This window comes from Paralichthys olivaceus, chromosome 23, assembly GCF_024713975.1.
Source record: "Paralichthys olivaceus isolate ysfri-2021 chromosome 23, ASM2471397v2, whole genome shotgun sequence".
Taxonomy (NCBI): domain Eukaryota; kingdom Metazoa; phylum Chordata; class Actinopteri; order Pleuronectiformes; family Paralichthyidae; genus Paralichthys; species Paralichthys olivaceus.
Window position 1 is genome coordinate 15326112 of NC_091115.1, and position 16664 is coordinate 15342775.

At 42.6% G+C, this 16664-nt stretch overlaps 1 protein-coding gene and 1 long non-coding RNA gene across 2 annotated transcripts in view; one reads left to right on the top strand and one right to left on the bottom strand.

The window, feature by feature from the left end:
* Positions 1-4918: 4918 nt before the first annotated feature.
* Positions 4919-16664, bottom strand: part of LOC109637440 (uncharacterized) — a 29030-nt gene continuing 17284 nt past the window's right edge. Inside the window, exons 2-4 of the long non-coding RNA XR_011240169.1 lie at positions 7994-8050; positions 7794-7838; positions 4919-7433 (exon numbers count right to left, since the gene is read on the bottom strand). This is a non-coding gene — a long non-coding RNA (uncharacterized lncRNA). The remainder of the gene's footprint in view (positions 7434-7793; positions 7839-7993; positions 8051-16664) is intronic.
* hmga2 (high mobility group AT-hook 2) overlaps positions 10363-16664 on the top strand; it is a 37310-nt gene continuing 31008 nt past the window's right edge. The window contains exons 1-2 of the mRNA XM_020099789.2: positions 10363-10958; positions 11856-11942. Coding sequence (XP_019955348.2) covers positions 10407-10958; positions 11856-11942 — 639 coding nt within the window. The 5' untranslated portion in view covers positions 10363-10406. The remainder of the gene's footprint in view (positions 10959-11855; positions 11943-16664) is intronic.

Below are 16664 nucleotides of genomic sequence, written 5' to 3' on the forward strand. Positions count from 1 at the left end.
TTGAAAAGTATGTAAAATACCTCTCGAAGGCCTCTGCTGCCTCTTCTCTCAGATGTTTTAGCTCTAAAATACTTTTTATGAATTATTCTTATACCTAAAATTGGGATTGACACATCCTTTATTTTTAAAAGTTTCACTTATTAGATACAGGAGCCATAAGAGGTATTTTTGTCAATATGGCCCAAGGTCTTTAAAAGCTGCGGTTGTTTGATTCACAAGTTGCTGTTACAACAATGCATCAGATGAATATGAGCAAGAAGATATCGGAAGGTGTGTGTGTGTGTGTGTGTGTGTGTGTGTTGCTTAAAGAGATTTGGGTGGCCAGGAATGTGCAACAAGCCTTCAAGCTCTTGTGAACAATTGGTTGTCCTCCGTGTGCCGCTCAGTGGAACAGAGCAGACGTCTCTGCGGGCTAAACAAGGCCTCCTCCGTCTGACATGACCGTCGTCGGTTTCAGGATAAACCGTCAGAGCGACGCGGACAGAGAGAGAACGCCTGTGTCTGAGCATGTTGGGAAACATCTCAGCCTTTCTGGAAACATTTCTTCTCTTGGAAAAACACTCTACGAGGAAGAACTCACAAGCCTGTGGTTTATTGCATGCTGCTGCCGTGGAGCCTGCCAAAAATAAGACCATGGTAATTCTGTGCTCGCCATAGCTCAGTCCATTCACTGGCTTTATGTGTTTGGCAGAGAGTTCCACAGGAAATAGAGGGACTCGCTGGAAGTTCTTCACAGCAACTCTAAGAAAACAAACTGGTTTCCTCTTGGCAAATGAGGTGATAATGCATGGAAACCCAAACCCCTTCGAAATCCTACATGCGCTGTCTGACCATCTTTTAGTTATTCGCAAAACCAAGATATAACTGTGCTATTACCTTCTAGTTTTTATCCTCAACATTCTGTATCATCCTGAAGACCTGTTTCAGAGTTTTGGACTGTCCTTTTCGGACAAAAGTCAATTCTTTAAATGATCTTTAAAGGATTTATTGAGTAGTAGTCTTCATTTATTTACTGCAAGTTTACTGTTGTGACGTGTGTAATGTGTAGGACTTTGTGTTATCAATGTGATTATTATCACATGCAATTATTGAAAAACTGATTCAAATTAAAGTTTTGCTTTGACATTTGTAGGAATACTTTTGTAAATTAGAAATTTCCGGTCTTGATTGACACATTTTCGTACATTTCTAAAAGCATTAAATGGTGATACAAACATTATATCACTTTTAAGATAAAAATAAAATACACAACAAGTGTCTGAATATTCCCACTGTATAATCTGTAGGTCAGTTTAGATGGCAACTTCTACAGTCCTCTTTTGTGCTTAAAATAGTTTGTTTCATTTATTACATTCATTTATCACTTTTTCATATTTAACAATGTAAAGATTGAGATAAAGCTGTTAGTATATCACTATAGAAATGAATAATCATGCATGTGGAATGTGGGAAATATATGGTGTGTTGTGCAACACTGCAAAAATAACTTTATCCTACAGGTCATGGGTTTGTGTGTGTGTGTGTGTGTGTGTGTGTGTGTGTGTGTCTGTGTGTGTGTGTGTGTGTGTGTGTTTAGGAAGTTGTTCCAAAGTGATACAAATGACCTGAACACTCTTTATGTGGATTAGTGAGAATTTAAACATCCTCTGGCTGAGACAGGCCTGGAGCATGTGAACAGAAAGACACTTAGCATGTCGGCTTTGAAGTGAACTGTGTCTGACCAGCTGCTGCAGCCACATTTGTCTGTCTACCCCACAGAACCAGTATCGTCTCTGGCCTTTATCTTCCTTTCTGCCCCCTTAGGAACAGAATATGACAGAAAACTGGTTTCCTCAAGAGTTTTCCTATTGTGACAAAACAAAACAGCCTTTACAGTTTCTCAACAGTTCTCTGTGTCCGTTGGATTTCACGTTTTGTAAACTGTAATTAAAATGCACACAATGTCCCGTAAATAGCGCAAAGAAATATATTAACATTTAAATACGATAATAAAACAGTAACAACAGAGGAATAAGGAATATCACATGTTTTATAAAGGATGTACACAATTTAAAGCCTGCACCGCCCTTGGAGACAGTCTGGCAGCGTGGAGGCCAGCAGGTGGAGCCTTTGCCCTGCTGGCGGTGAAGCTGAGGCATGAAGGATGGCTCCAGCATGACTGACAATAAGAGGAGAACCCCCCCCCCCCCAAAAAAAAACCAAGTCCTGCTCAAAGCCAATTTAAAGATGTTTCAAAGTGATCTGAAAGTAAGAGCTGATACTGCATCAGCAGTGCTCCATCACAGCGACTTAAGGTCGCTACGACAAACTCACAGCAGATGTGATTCGGAAAATATCTGATTGGAATCTAAACAGTTTCTAAAGCCACTTTAGAATCGGAAGAAAACATGTTTTACCTTTCAGCAGAAATCCCAGTAGGGTCCCGAGAAAGAGCCCTTGGGAGAGACTTGTGTGTTGCAATGTGACCTCTGACCTCTGTGGGTGTGGAGGCAGGATTCCACTGCAAATCCACTGCAGTTCAACTGCACTCCTTTCTAAAGGCCACTGTTTTTTTTTTTTTTTTCCTTCTATCAGTTTCCTCCGTATCTCCCGGAGGAAGTAAACACACCACTTTGTGACAGAAAACACACTTTGCAGCGTCTGCTCTGCTGGATAGAAGAGGAGCACCACTGTGAGCCTCAAAATCAAAACCACGTCTGTGTGCAGAGGTTTCACTGCAGCGACTCTTGTCATCTTCTCCTGGGTATTGTTTTTTTTTCTTTTAAAATCACTAACCTGAATTTCCCCCCTTTCCAATCACTTTTTCTTATTCTTCACACAGTCATCACAACATACACTCAATCGCAGATCCCTTTTTCAGTGACCGCAGATTTCAAACTTTGTGCACTGCCACGGCCACCGATGTGGTTTTTCAAACAGTTTTACAGCCCTTCCTAGAGGATGGTGTTTCGTTTCCTTCCACCTTACCCTCCATTCCTCAACCTCACAGAGGAATTCTTTTCCTCGCGGAGGTGGAGAGTTTATGACCTCCAGCCGCATGATCAGACGTCTCTCCTGGACACAATTACCGCGGGATGTCTAGACATATCTGCAGACGACCGGCTCAGGCATTGAAAAAAGATTCTTTCTCAGGTGCAGTGCAAGAGAAGACGTATGGTTGGATTTCATTGACACCTTGTACTTATTTATACATAACTATATTCTATACATGTACTAGTGAACACAATGCTGCTTTGTTTTGTATTTTGTGTTCCATTGTTTTCCAATTGAAATGATGAAAAAGACGTAAAAAATACAAAACATTCTCTTTTTATTTTCTTATTAAATACCTATTAATTACTACAAGGCAGTTGTGTGGGATTTTTGAATGAATGGATGGAGCATGGGCCAAGAAAGAACCCATTACATTTTGCCGCTGGTCTGGACAATGGGGTTTGTTTATTTATTCTTTCACATTTTCACAACTTCCCAGAAATATAATTCATGGATCCTGATGAAAACACATCACACACATTTAGGGGGACTTAGTATTGACTTTACTGAGTGCCATTCTAGTTTCTGCAATGGGATCATGTCAAATTGGATCTTTATCCCTTAAAAGTAAATAAATACGTATACAATACAATAACAGATAATTCATCAGTAACAGTTTGTTGTAACGCTCACTGTTGTAAGCGATTGTTAAGTGAGTCAGAGTAGAGAACTGTGTGTCACAGATCAGAAGAACAAACAAACACGTAACTTCCCCCACAGCTTGTTGCTCGAAGCCTCAGTCAAAGCGTTGACTTTGCACACGGCCGCTAATAGGTCACGGCTCGGGTCAAAGGTCGGGACTGAGACAGCTGCCTTTTCATAAGAGGCAAAATTTAAATAACGGAAGCAATTAAGGTCACTTGAGCGGCGCGCACACCGAGTGCTGAATTCTAAATGGAGACGACATGCGACGAGGACAAAAAGGCCTCTTCAATGTTCCTGCACCAAACTACGCTGCAACGGCAACATGTGTTTTGTATGAAACGTGGTCGCCGGCTGGAGCGCGCTCAGAGGCTGCGTTTATTAACGGGAGTGGAGTCAGTGGCGGGGGTTCAAAACCAAATGACTCACAATCACACCAGAGACTGCAGGGGTTCACGTCCTGTGCGAGTCCTGTCCGGGGTCACCTCAGGCAACAACAGCCCTTCGGTTAGCGTCAGCGAAAGATTGCGGTTTTTAGTTTAATGCAAATAAAAAAATGTTGTGAGTGAAGTCACTTTTTTCCAGTTTTAATCCAGACCGCAATCTTTCCATCACCCCCACCAACATAACATTAGCATTAATAACGCTTGAGTCACTGTAAGCGGATGTTGTGCAGATATATGAAATATTTTAGCATAAAAACAAACACGTTGCCTGTGACACGAGCAGTTGCGCTAATGTTGCCTGCAAAACAGATTTGCTCTTGTGTCAAAGTTTTATTGAAATGTCAAGTCGAGGAGACAGGGTTGTATTCAGTGCGCCCACAGGATGGAGGGGTGGTGTCGCACAAGTTGGAACTCCACCCAACATCGGTCCTTTATCTATCAAAAGCCCTTTATACCCTTTTTACACCACAATTATTTGGTCATGACACAAACTGTAAATGGTTTGTATTCATATAGAGCTTTTCTAGTCTTAAAGCGCTTTACAATACAGTTTTGTCGTTCACCCATTCACACACATTTATACAGTGCATCTTTGTGCAGCACTTTCTCCATCATATCAGTGACGGCAGAGAGATGAAAAGAACATTACGCACTACCACACACACACACACCCACACACACACACACACACACACAAAAACGTGTACTTCTATTTTGGTGAAGACACTTAATTTTGAAAAATGTCCTCGCTCCATATGGTCTATCACATTTTCACATTTTCTCAAATCTATACAAGCACACACACACACACACACACACACACACACACACACACACACATAAACACTTGGTGTCAGACAGCCTGTCATGTGGATCCCCCTCCAGCTTCTATATTTAATTTCTTCATTTCCTCTCTGGGAGTGGGGATGAGAGGCAGAGACAGCTCCTCTGTAACCTCACACATGCAGGACCTGAGCAGGTTGCAGGAGCTGAGCGTCTTCCAGGAGGACAGCGAGCTGGAGCTGGAGCAGAGAGACGAGGCCGCGTGCCTGCTGTATTTAATCAGCACCGTTGTGGTGCGATGGCCCCGAAAATATTTTGGAAAAAATAGAGTAATCCAAGAGCAGATAGAAATAGAAAATCTTTAAACAGTCCTGAAAAGTGTTTGGCAGATGGCCTCTCGGCACCATGAATGCATCACATGTGTGCTGCTGCTTTGACGGAGACCAGGAGGAACATATCTGGAGGTGATTCTAAAATTAAAGGATAAGTCTGGTGTTGCTCTGTTTTTTTCTAACAGACAACAAACTCCTGACTCTACCTGTCTGTGGCTCCACAGGTCCCTGCAGGAGATCTTCACAACCTGCTCACAAATAAGTCTGCTCTTCATTTTTCAAACGGAAATTAGCAATGATGGGTGTTTTCATGAGAACAGTTAAGAATAAAAAGATATTTATTATTATATATGATGAGACTTACACATTCATTTCTGTTTTGGAGGATGTTTGTACATATTTTCCATCTGAATTTGGGGAAAAGGTTGTTTGTGGCCACATCTATTCTGTCTGGGACAGATTCTAACTTTTTATGATTAATTTCCTTGTTTACTGTGTAATAGTAATATATAAACTATTAATACATGATTTACAGCAGGAAGCAGTTCATTAGTGTAGTTGTCAGTGTTTGTGCACTTTAAACAAATATCAAATTATTGACAATCTTGTGTATTGTATATAATATTGTATTAGATTTTCTGATTTGACTTATATTATTTGATTTTTCTCTAAATTAATTGAAATCTTCTATTTTTAATGAAACTAATATAACATTATCGTAATCATATAACATATGAATCAGATTTTTCTACATAATAGATAGATTATTACATCTATTTTATATGGGTACATTTTTAGTTGCCATGACAACTGAGCAATAACCACCCTGTCGCTTAGAGGCTGTGGTGAAGCAATTAGAAGCTTGGAGATAAATCCTATAAAGTGGATGTCAAATTAAAATTTTGCATTTAGTTGTTTGAGATTAATGGTTCATTCTTGATCAATAAAAAAAAGCAATGTGTGAATTCTGAACATATTTTTACCAACAGGTACAAACTAAGTTAGTGAATGCTGCATGGTCCTGAAGGATACAGAAGGAACTGTTCAAGGAGGAAAGAAAAAGAGTTCCTCTCATCTCACTCTCTAAAAGGATGAATGGTGGCACTGAGGATGCCCCCCCCCCTCTGCAACAGGACAAAGATTAGTTTGGATAATTATTATTCTAAATATTGGCAACAACAACTATAAAGACGTTACTTGTCTGTACCTGACATGTCTGTGTGGTTCAGAATGGAGCTGCAGCCAAATGAGGTGAAAGGTCACAGAAATAAAACCAGTAGAACCACAGTCTGTGTGTCTGTGCTGCTGAAATGAATATTCACCCTGTGTCTCACACACACTCACACACACACACAAACACCCAACCAATTTCATTTTTTTCGTTTTTAAATTGGACTTCAAGACATGTTCAGACTTTATTACGACACGCTCGGAATTATCTGGATATTGTTTCTGGAAGCTTCTTTTAAAATGTGTAACTCTTTGAGCGTCACACAGCAAATTCCAGTCCCCTTCATAGTTCTGGCAGAAATCTCTAAACATCTGCCAGTTTAAGACACATGTTGGGGAGGTTTTAAACAAACGTGCTGATCCAACAGGCTGAATGACAAACTGAAGGTGGCGCTGTTCACTCTGATCTGCAATCTTAGACTTTACATTTGTTTCTTTGCAGATAGGAGGAAAGCTCTGTCCAGAGACACGGAGAAGAAGTCGACCGTCCGGCCGCCACATCCCGTCAGACCAGAAGACAGTGAATAACAGTAGGGTGTGGAAAACAAGAAGCCAGGTTGAATTGACGAAGACGCAAAGAAAACACGGTCAAACAATAAAGAAAGAAAAAATAAATCCAGGTCGACCCTGTGTGGAGAAACGAATCTTTATCTTCTTCACTGCTCTTGCTCTCTTTTTCCGTCTTCTTCTCTCCATCGCCCTCCTCGTTGTCACTCGCGCTGATGCTGGCGTCCTCTCCGTCTTGTCAGAGTTGTTCTCTGGTTGGGAGAGGAGCTGCAGGCCCGGAAGAGGAAGGTGGCGGCGACGTCTCCTCAGCCGTTGGATCTTTTTCTGGAACATTCTCCCCCTCCATGTCCAAATGGTGCCTCTTCCACATCACGGCCATGGCGAGCAGCTTGAGGTTGGCTTGGTTGGCGGCGTCCTCTGGGAAAATGTAGTTATAGTACTCCTCCCAACCAACATCCGACTGGTGGGATATTAGGGAGAGATAATGATCAAAACCTGTGACTGGCTGCAAGTCATCGTTACTTTCATCCTTTAAACTGTGGCTTGTTAAACTAATAATCCAATTTGTGTATAAAATGTAAAAATAGAAATTGTAGCCCTTCAGCAGCTTATTCTAAGGACATTTACCGATCGCTGAGCCCTGAGCTAAGAGAAACGGGAATGAAAGGAAGTCACAGCTGCATGTAGGTGTTCGTAAAGTTTTCCTTGATTGCTTTTTATTATTTGCAAGTGACACATTTGCCTCTAACTTGACCTGCTTTACTTTATTTCAATCTGCCATGCATCCTAACTGGACAATGTTTCTGTTGTGGTATCTCACCATGGCTTTTCTTGCTCCCTGCAGGTTCTTCTGTCGGATCTCAAACTGAGCGTCAATCAGCCAAATCCAAAAATAGGATAAAAGAACAACAGTTTAGTTGAAAAAATTCTGTTCTCCTATTTTAACTCATTAATATTTACATTATATTAACAGAGAGTCAGGACTGTATGATCATATTTGTCATAACAAACCTGTATTACCTGTTTATGAGGGATGAGATCCAGATCCTGATACACCTGCCTCGTTCTCTCTGGATTCTGACGGAACAAGAATAAAAATGTTTGAATATAATTAAATGGATTGTTATTAATTTGTTATTTGTTATACAATTAGATAGAATCTCAAGACACATGACCAACCCATATTATTTTACCCCGGTCTCTTCTGAGACTGTGACCTGATAAATTCAATATCGCTCCGTAATGGACAGACAATCTTCTCATTACCAAATTTTTTTTTTTTAAATCCAGGAAGTGGGTGGCACCCAACCATATTTTGAAGATGTGTGTGTGAAACAGTGGGTGTAGTGCAAGCTAGAAACAAGTAGGGGCACTAATGAGCAACACTCACCCAAAAACGTGTCATATGGGCCAATGCTAAAAACTTCACAGGCATTCAGTGTAGCTCCAGTATTTATTTAAAAGGGTTATCCATATGAGGACCGGATTTTTGGTCCCCACACCATAACCGGTCCCCATGACGTGGCTGTGTAAACACTTTTTTGTCCCCACGATGTGATGATTACCAGAACACACACACACACACACACACACAATCACACACACACAAAGCGTTCCATTTCAGTGCAATAACACATTTATTTCCTGTTTCTTTGTGCCTCCACAGGCTCGAGCAGAGCTGCATGTCCAGCAGAGACGTGTGCATGAAACCACCCTTAGGTAATGGATCTGTGCAGCCATTGATTGTATTGGTTTGATGCTGACGCCGCTCTGTCTGAAAGGGAGGGGTCTGCACAGAAACCCCTTCTTTGGGGGTCTCAGGGCTGTGAATGGGGCTTATGAATGAAGTGAATGCCGGCTACAAATTAACCACACACCGAGTAAATTGACTGCCTCTGTGGGAGGAAGTTATGCAGGCATGAAAATAAATGTTTTGTGTGACAATGTGTGCTATATGACCACGTTAGATTTCCCAAAGCTCAGATGTTCAGTGAGCATTAAGCTGCTTTGCTCACCGTGCAGCACGGAGAGGAGCAGGCTGCAGGATCGTGGGAAAGGTCCTCCACGTAAGGCACTTTATTCTTTGTGTTTGTTGTTCTTGTGTAATTGATCTCACTCCACGTCCACGGCGGAGTTCTTCAAAGGCCCATAACTTTCTTTTTTTTTAGGCCTGCACCACTACATCAAGTAGAATTATTCTACATGTCTTCTGCATCATTTCCCAAATCCTTCTGGCAGTTTTTTGGTACGTACATCTTTGGGGTACCCACAAGAATTCCTAATAAAGCTGTGATTTGTGTTTCTTTGTGTGCTGCTGTGTGTGCTCTACAATGAGGAGAGAGAGGGGGGGGAGCACATGTGCAGGTACTCAGCAAATAATTTTGTGAAGGTCAAAGAAACATTAACAGACAGGAAGCAAACAGGGGAGTGTTGGAGGAGTGTGGACGCTTTCCACAAACAGATGAAAAACAACAGAGGTCTTTTTGAAAATGTTCTTTTCAAAAGTGCATTTTAAAATAGAAATTCACTCATTTCAATTTCACATTTAAAAGCACCGAAGTATTCCAGGGTGTTTGTTCTTTTGTCACATTTTTGTAATCGAGGCTGTGTGATGTTAAGGAGCCTGCTGTTTACAGATATTATCAAGCCGCCATTCAAAGGACAATGAAGGGGCCTTACAATCATTTTGATAACTTTGATATCAATTATCGAAATGTTAATTTGTCTACAAAATAATCAATAAATCCTTGCTGATACCAGTGATTATCCGTGGCAACACTATGTGTCCTACAGGCCTATAAGTCCAGACATGAACTCAGGAGAATGTCTGCAGAACTGGGTCCGGACATGCACAACGCAGCAGGAGCCTCTCTGCTCAGACGTGTTCTCAACAGCAGTAAAAACTCCGGATCCTCTGTATTTTCTGCGGAGGAGGTGCAGCCAGAGGCCCCCTGCATTAGCTGCTTTTCTCTCTCATTTGCTCATTCAGAAAAGAAAAGAGAGTCCGGAGCCTCTCGCTTGGACATCTGAGTTTCTCCCAGAGTCCCTCCGGAGGATCTCCGGAGGTCAGGGCCCATCTTGAGAGCAGCTCCGCTCTTGATTGCAGTGTTGAGGGGACACTGTCCGGTGTTTAAACACATTCACTCTTTTCATTCACAATAACAACCCCCCCCCCCCAGTGAAACCCATTGAAAATGTGACTTTAATTCATAAATTCACTCCGCCATGTTTGACCTGCAGCTCCTGCTCCTCTCTTTTGTTTGTGCCCCCCCCGGACAGTATTATCCACCCACGGGAGGAGAGGTGATTCCTCTCTTTTTTCTTCCTCCTCTTCTTTTTCTTCTTCTCCTTTTCTTTTTTCAACCCCCCCACCCCTCCTCCCCCTCCTCCTCCTCCTCCTCACTGAGTGGAGTCTGGTTCTCGGGGAGTGTGGATGTGGTTGTTGTACCCGCGCTCCTCACACGATCCGCAGCCCACTGAGCTGTCACGCCTCGCCGCCTCCTCCTCCACCTCCACCTCCTCCTCCTCCGCCTCCGCCAGCGCCGCATGGTCCTGCCCGGTGCCGCGGTGCTGCTGCGCTGTAGCCGAGTTCCGGCCGCTGCTGCTCGGCGTCTCCAGAGTCCGATGTCCCGGCGGTGTCCTCCTGTCTTCTGCTCGCCGAGCCAAACCCTCCAGCTGCCGCCTGCGGGCTCACTCCTCCAGCGCCACAGGTCGTCCAGCCCGCGGGACTCCTCCAAGTGGACTACACACGCGTAAAAGTCCCGCAGAAATTACTGCCCCTCTTTATTTCATTGCTGCTTCTCCCCCCCCCCCCCTGCTTTTTTATTTTTTATTTTTAAAGAAGAGTTTTCCATTCACCTGGAGGACGGTAGGAACCATGAGTGGTCGCGGGGACGAGGCCGGGGAGAGCTCCGGCTCCCAGGAGCCCACCGGTGCCGCGGAGCCCCAGAAGAGGAGGCCGGGGAGACCGAGGAAGCCCCCGAAAGTAAGTGTGGATGGTCTGTGATTTATTATAAAAACTTTATTCCACCAGGGAAGAGTTACAGAGCAGAGAGCCGCACAGTGATCGGCGTGTGGAGCTGTTTCCAACTCGGGCTGCAGAGTTGATACAAGTCCTGTAGAAGTGTGGATCTGATTCGGATCAGTTTGATGAAAACATTTGATATTGCAAAAACAAACAGGGGATTGACCTGATATTGATATCGATCGCTCTGTACTGACAGTGAAGCAGCGTGTGCAGTCCACCATGACTCCTCCAGGCAGGTCTCTGTCTGCACAGGACCCAGAGAGCCACAGTATTTCCTACAAATAAGGAGGAATGCGCCTGTCTGCAGGCCTGGCTCCGTGCCACTGGTTTTAAATGACAACATGAGTAAGAAGGAAAGTATGGGGATGAGTGTAACTCTGATTCAGAGACAACTGAGGGCTTTTATACACGGTTGAAGTGGATGATCACCAGAGGTTCCCAGCAGAATCACGTCGTCAGGGCTGCAGTGTTAGTGAAGGTGTCTCCTCTCTGATTGTTGATGTGCAACATGTTGAAACACACCAGCTGGATTTAGGTTCATTTGAAGATATTTGAATCACAAAGTTAAGTCTGAAGTGAGGAAGTGCAGCAGCAGGTTCAATATTAACCCCCCCCCTGCTTTCCTTCCTTCTATCAGGGCCGCCTCACTGGCTGAAACCCCTAACCTTCACCCAAACCTTTTCCTAACCCTCAAACCAAGTCTTCCTTTAAAAGCCCGGGGATTGATGTTCCCCATGCTGTGGCTGTGTAAACAGATTTACAGTGCGTCCCCACAACATGCAGTGGCCAAAGGGGGGAGTTCAAGGCTTTGTTTCCCATCCTTGACACCCATGTCATGTCCTCCCTCCCTTTCAGGAGCCAAGTGGAGAGCCTGTCCCCAAGCGACCAAGGGGCCGTCCCAAAGGAAGTAAGAACAAGGGCCCTTCCAAGGCAGCGCAGAAGGTGAGGAGCCTCAGAACGTGAATGACACACAGACTCCACCACTCACTTTGGAGGACATTCATTACGTCCCCAATAGCCAACATATGGCTTTTTGAGTGGAGACGTGTGGGGACTATTAACTGTTAAAGCAACTTTGATATCTACCATTTCATTCAGATTTATTGCAGCAGTTGTTATTTGATTGAAAGTCATTTAAGGTCCAGTGTATAGGTTTTAGGGGGATCTATAACATTGAATCTATTATTCATATTTATGTTTTCATTACTGCATAATTATTCATTTATTACATTTTTGTTATTTAAGTATGAGCCCTTTATATCAACATAGGGAGTGGGCCCTCCTCTGCAGAGTCTGCATGTTGCACCACCATGTTTCTAGCCCAGAACAGACAAACCAACCACTGGCTCTACTTTTTTAAATATACTTTTTATTATCTGAAGTTGACTATACACACTTGAGCTGCTCTCAATCGCTGATTTCCGTCGATGACGTTTTTAACACGTGACAGATGCAAAAACTAAAAGAATACAAACATGTCAGGATGAAAAAGTGGTGCCATACAAGTAGAAAGCACCAACGAAGATGTCAAGAGAGTTTGTGGCGATAAAGGCCGATGCCGGTGTTGATGTGCTGTGAACAAAACCCGTGCAGAATGAAAATGTTACGTCCTGCCTTCCTGCTCCACCCCTCGCCTGAACGCATCCGAGCAGAGAATCTCCCGCTGCGTTCTCCATGTGTTTTTTCATGTGTTCATTTTCTGAAAATTGTTTTAGAGGAAGGTTCAGGCATGGGGGTTTTATTCCACTATATGCCCGGAAATCCTACACACTGAACCTTTAACTTTTCATGCTATGATTTTTGGTTAGCACTTTGCATGAGCTGCAAACGTTACCATTCCTTGTGACGTAACATAGATAAGAGCTGTGGTGAACAACACAATCACTAAAGCATCTTTCACACTGGACACAAAAAAAAAACACTAACACCCACCCATACACATCTGGCTTTTGTCTTGGGTGGGAAACACTACAATCAGCATTCATTCCCAGGTCAAATGACTCTGCTGTAGTCACGGGTATTTATCGGCTCCAGCTCCGGCTGGCATGGAATGTCTGGACATTTGTAGACATGTTTACTTATTCTTTGATCCGACAGTTTTTGATTTGTTAAAGCGTTTCATTCTTCTGTTCAAATTTCATTTAGTATTCGGCTACTTTTGTTAAATAGAAGAAAACAATTATAAAGAAGAACACGTCTATATATTCTTCTAAAAAGTTCTATTTGCTGAAAGTCAGGTATCTTGGCACTTACATTAAAAAGGCACAAACATTACTGAGACCTAACCCTGACCTAGGTTCATGTTGGATCACTGATTGGTGAAAAAAGATCTTCTCACGTTTATTACAAGTATAAAAGAAACGGCCAAGAGAAAGTCTCTAATTGATCCATGTGGAGTTTTGTGCATGTGCAGCCAACAGAGCATCATAACTCACTCACTTCGGCTGTGAAAACGCAACTGCAAACATATGAAAACAGAGACATGCCGACGTATTTGCGCGTCTGTGCAGATGCACACACGCAGCCATAACTCAGCTGCACCTTCACACACTTGTGTACACATCTCCACAGCAAGAGGGAGACAGCGTGCATTAGAGATAAAGGTGATGGATGAAAAAAGGTTAAAGTGGCAAAGGAACACTGATCCAGAGCAAAGCTCTGACATTTTACAGCGATATCCCACCATACCTTTGGCTTTCCGTTACCAGTCCCCCAGTGTCTTCATTCATGAGACAGATAAAGCTGTGATAGGCTCACGCTGACAGCAGCCTTAGTGCTCCCTCGCCGCGGCGAACCACTGTAAACATTCTCAGCACTTCTTTGAAAAGTGAACCACTCTGCTCTCGCCATAATCCAGTCGAATCTCATCTGACACTGTTATAATAAACACTGACGGTATCGGTCTGTTCAGATGAAAGGGCTCCAGGGTCAGCCCACACCTTTAACGTATACTCTTTAAAAGTTCATTTCCCCTTCCCATATCATTCACCGCGGCAATCTCTGACAGATATCGCAGTAGCTTGTAAGAAGAAAGGATTTTACTGCACACCTCGATGGGATATTACTGACCTTTTTACTGCGAGAACAACTCGAATTCTCACCAAACTCTGAGGTCGTCCTCGCCAGACGGTCGCAGGATTGGTTGCTTGTTTAGAAAGAACCTCCTGACAAGGCATGACAGTTGCGTCGTTACTTCCATTAGGGTGCGGAGGTGGATGGATTGATGAACCTCAGTCTGCCTAAAACAAACACAGTCCTACAGAGTGGGCTCTGACCTGTTCTGAATGGCCACACTCAAAGGCAGAACAAAAAGCACGCAGTCCCAACCTGATGAATCGTACGAATGGAAATAAAGGCTTACACTGTCCGACAGTGGCACTTTGCAGCCGTTCATGCTGCTGCACGTGAAATGCATGTGGAAATGTGTTATTAACCAGCCAAGCCAAATTTGGATTATTAAGAAATTGCAGAGTTTATCAAATTAGGTTTCAAAAGCGAGAAATACAACATACAGGAGCCTTTATTTACAGACGCCAGGGGTGTGTCAACTGAAGGAGCTGAGAACAAGCCTAAACATTTTAAGGTGGCCGCCGTTCGGTTGATTGGTCCACATAAGGGTTCGATTGACAGCGTTTGAAATAACCCAAATGAACGAACATTACAAGTTAAGCAGATTTGAGTTTGTTTTAACCGAACTGGCTGGGAGGCTCAGTTATTACTACGTTAAAGGGGGGTTTGGTAATAACACTCACTCAGAAGTTAGTGAGTGAGTCACATGAAGTAGGCTTCTTGCAGTTCAGTGCACGTTCGTGTGGGCGTAGAGGGTTGGGATGTATCAGTTGCATTTTTGTCAGTGAAGTCTGCTCCTGCTTGTTCCAGGATTACCAACCCTAGCTTTAAGCATCAAAATGAAAAAAAAAAGAAAACACTTGGATTTAGTGGGGATTCATTTTACATCCTGGCCTTTCGCGTACACTGGGTATGTGCAACTCGTAGACATTTGAAAGAAGTGTGGACGCCAGGCTTAAATGTAGCAACGATGATGTGTGTCAAAAACTAAAACGTAGTAGTCTGGATATAGCCCGAGTCATTGAACCATTTCGTCAATGCCAAAAAAAACAACATGAAAACATATGACAAAACTGCCTTTCATGGTCTAACTCCATAATTTAGTGTTACTCATAGTATTTTCACATTTAGAAAAGAATATATTTTAACCAGAAGGTTTTTCTAACCTTAGCAAAGTTTTTTTCTGGTCCAAACCACAAACCCTTCTTTACCCTGACAAGTCATTTTTCATCCTAAACCTAACCAAACCTCCACCACAGCAGTGGCACATCAGAAGAAGGCCCCATCAATCTTCTTGTAATAGTCACTTATCGAGTGGTTCTTCAAGGTGATCCTGCTGAGAGGGACAGCTGACGAGAACATTTTTTACGAAAGCAGTTCCAAATGACCTTCTTTGACCTTTTTCTTTGCAGACCTTGTTGTGAAATGATTTTTAATATAGAATATCAAGTTTCCAGTTGCTATTTTATTTTAATTGCCTTTTTAAGAATATGACCTATGAGTAGTTTGATGAAACCAACACTGCAAAGAAAAAGAGGGAATCTGGTAAACCTTTGTTTCAGTCGGTCAGGACGTTTTATAGATTTATGGCAGGCTCCCTCTGATCTCTAAGAATTCTGGGCTCCTGCAGACAAGCGGTATCTCCCTGCTCAGACGTATTAAACACGATGATGATTAATTGAACAGGGTGTTGTCTTTCAGACCATTAAACCTGCACATTAAAAATGCAGGATCCCAAAAGGAGAACTGGGATTACAGTGCACTGATTGGCGAGCCAACAATGTCATGTGTCACGATGAAGAGCTGCTAATGAACATCATCACAAAACATCTTTTTGTTGTATCCTAGGATACTTAGCTTCTTTAAAATTGGAGGGTTCCTATTCATCACCTGTCCTGGCTTGACATAACCTGATAGTTGCCTTTATTTGATGAGCAAAGTAGAAGGTTTTACAGATTTAAAGGTAATTTAATGCAATAATTGTGAGACCAGACTGGTGAAAGCAATGACGTGCACTGAAGAGAGGCTGAAACCAATACTGACATTTGGTCTTTTTTGATATGTGGCAACATTTTTATTTGAGGACATAATAAGGATTTTATTATATTGGAGGTATAAGTACATGTTAAACTGATAATGGTCATTTAAAGAACACGGGACAATAACAATGAAGGTGCTTCGTTTACCTATACAACCAGGGGCTGTATGAAACAAATTCAATATGTCCATCTTTTCATTATCTGGCTTCACTGAACCAAACATCGGCCCCAGAGGACGACCATGTACTATGAAGCTGCTTTTTTCAACAGGTTTAATTTTCCTATTTTATGTGAACGAGGCACAATTGTTACGAGCAACATTGTCAAAACCATGAATACAGTACTTCATATGTTATGAGGGGCAATTCTGATCATTGCTTTGGTAAATTGAAATGAAGCTTTGATTGTTGTGAAATATGAATTAAGTGTGATAAATTCCCCCCCTGGTTATTAGAAGCTCTGTTTAAAAAACAGAGTTGACACATGGAGTGAATGTAGTCATCTGTTGTGATGTATTCTTTGCCACTTTATTATAAAGTCTAGTCAGGATTTGTTA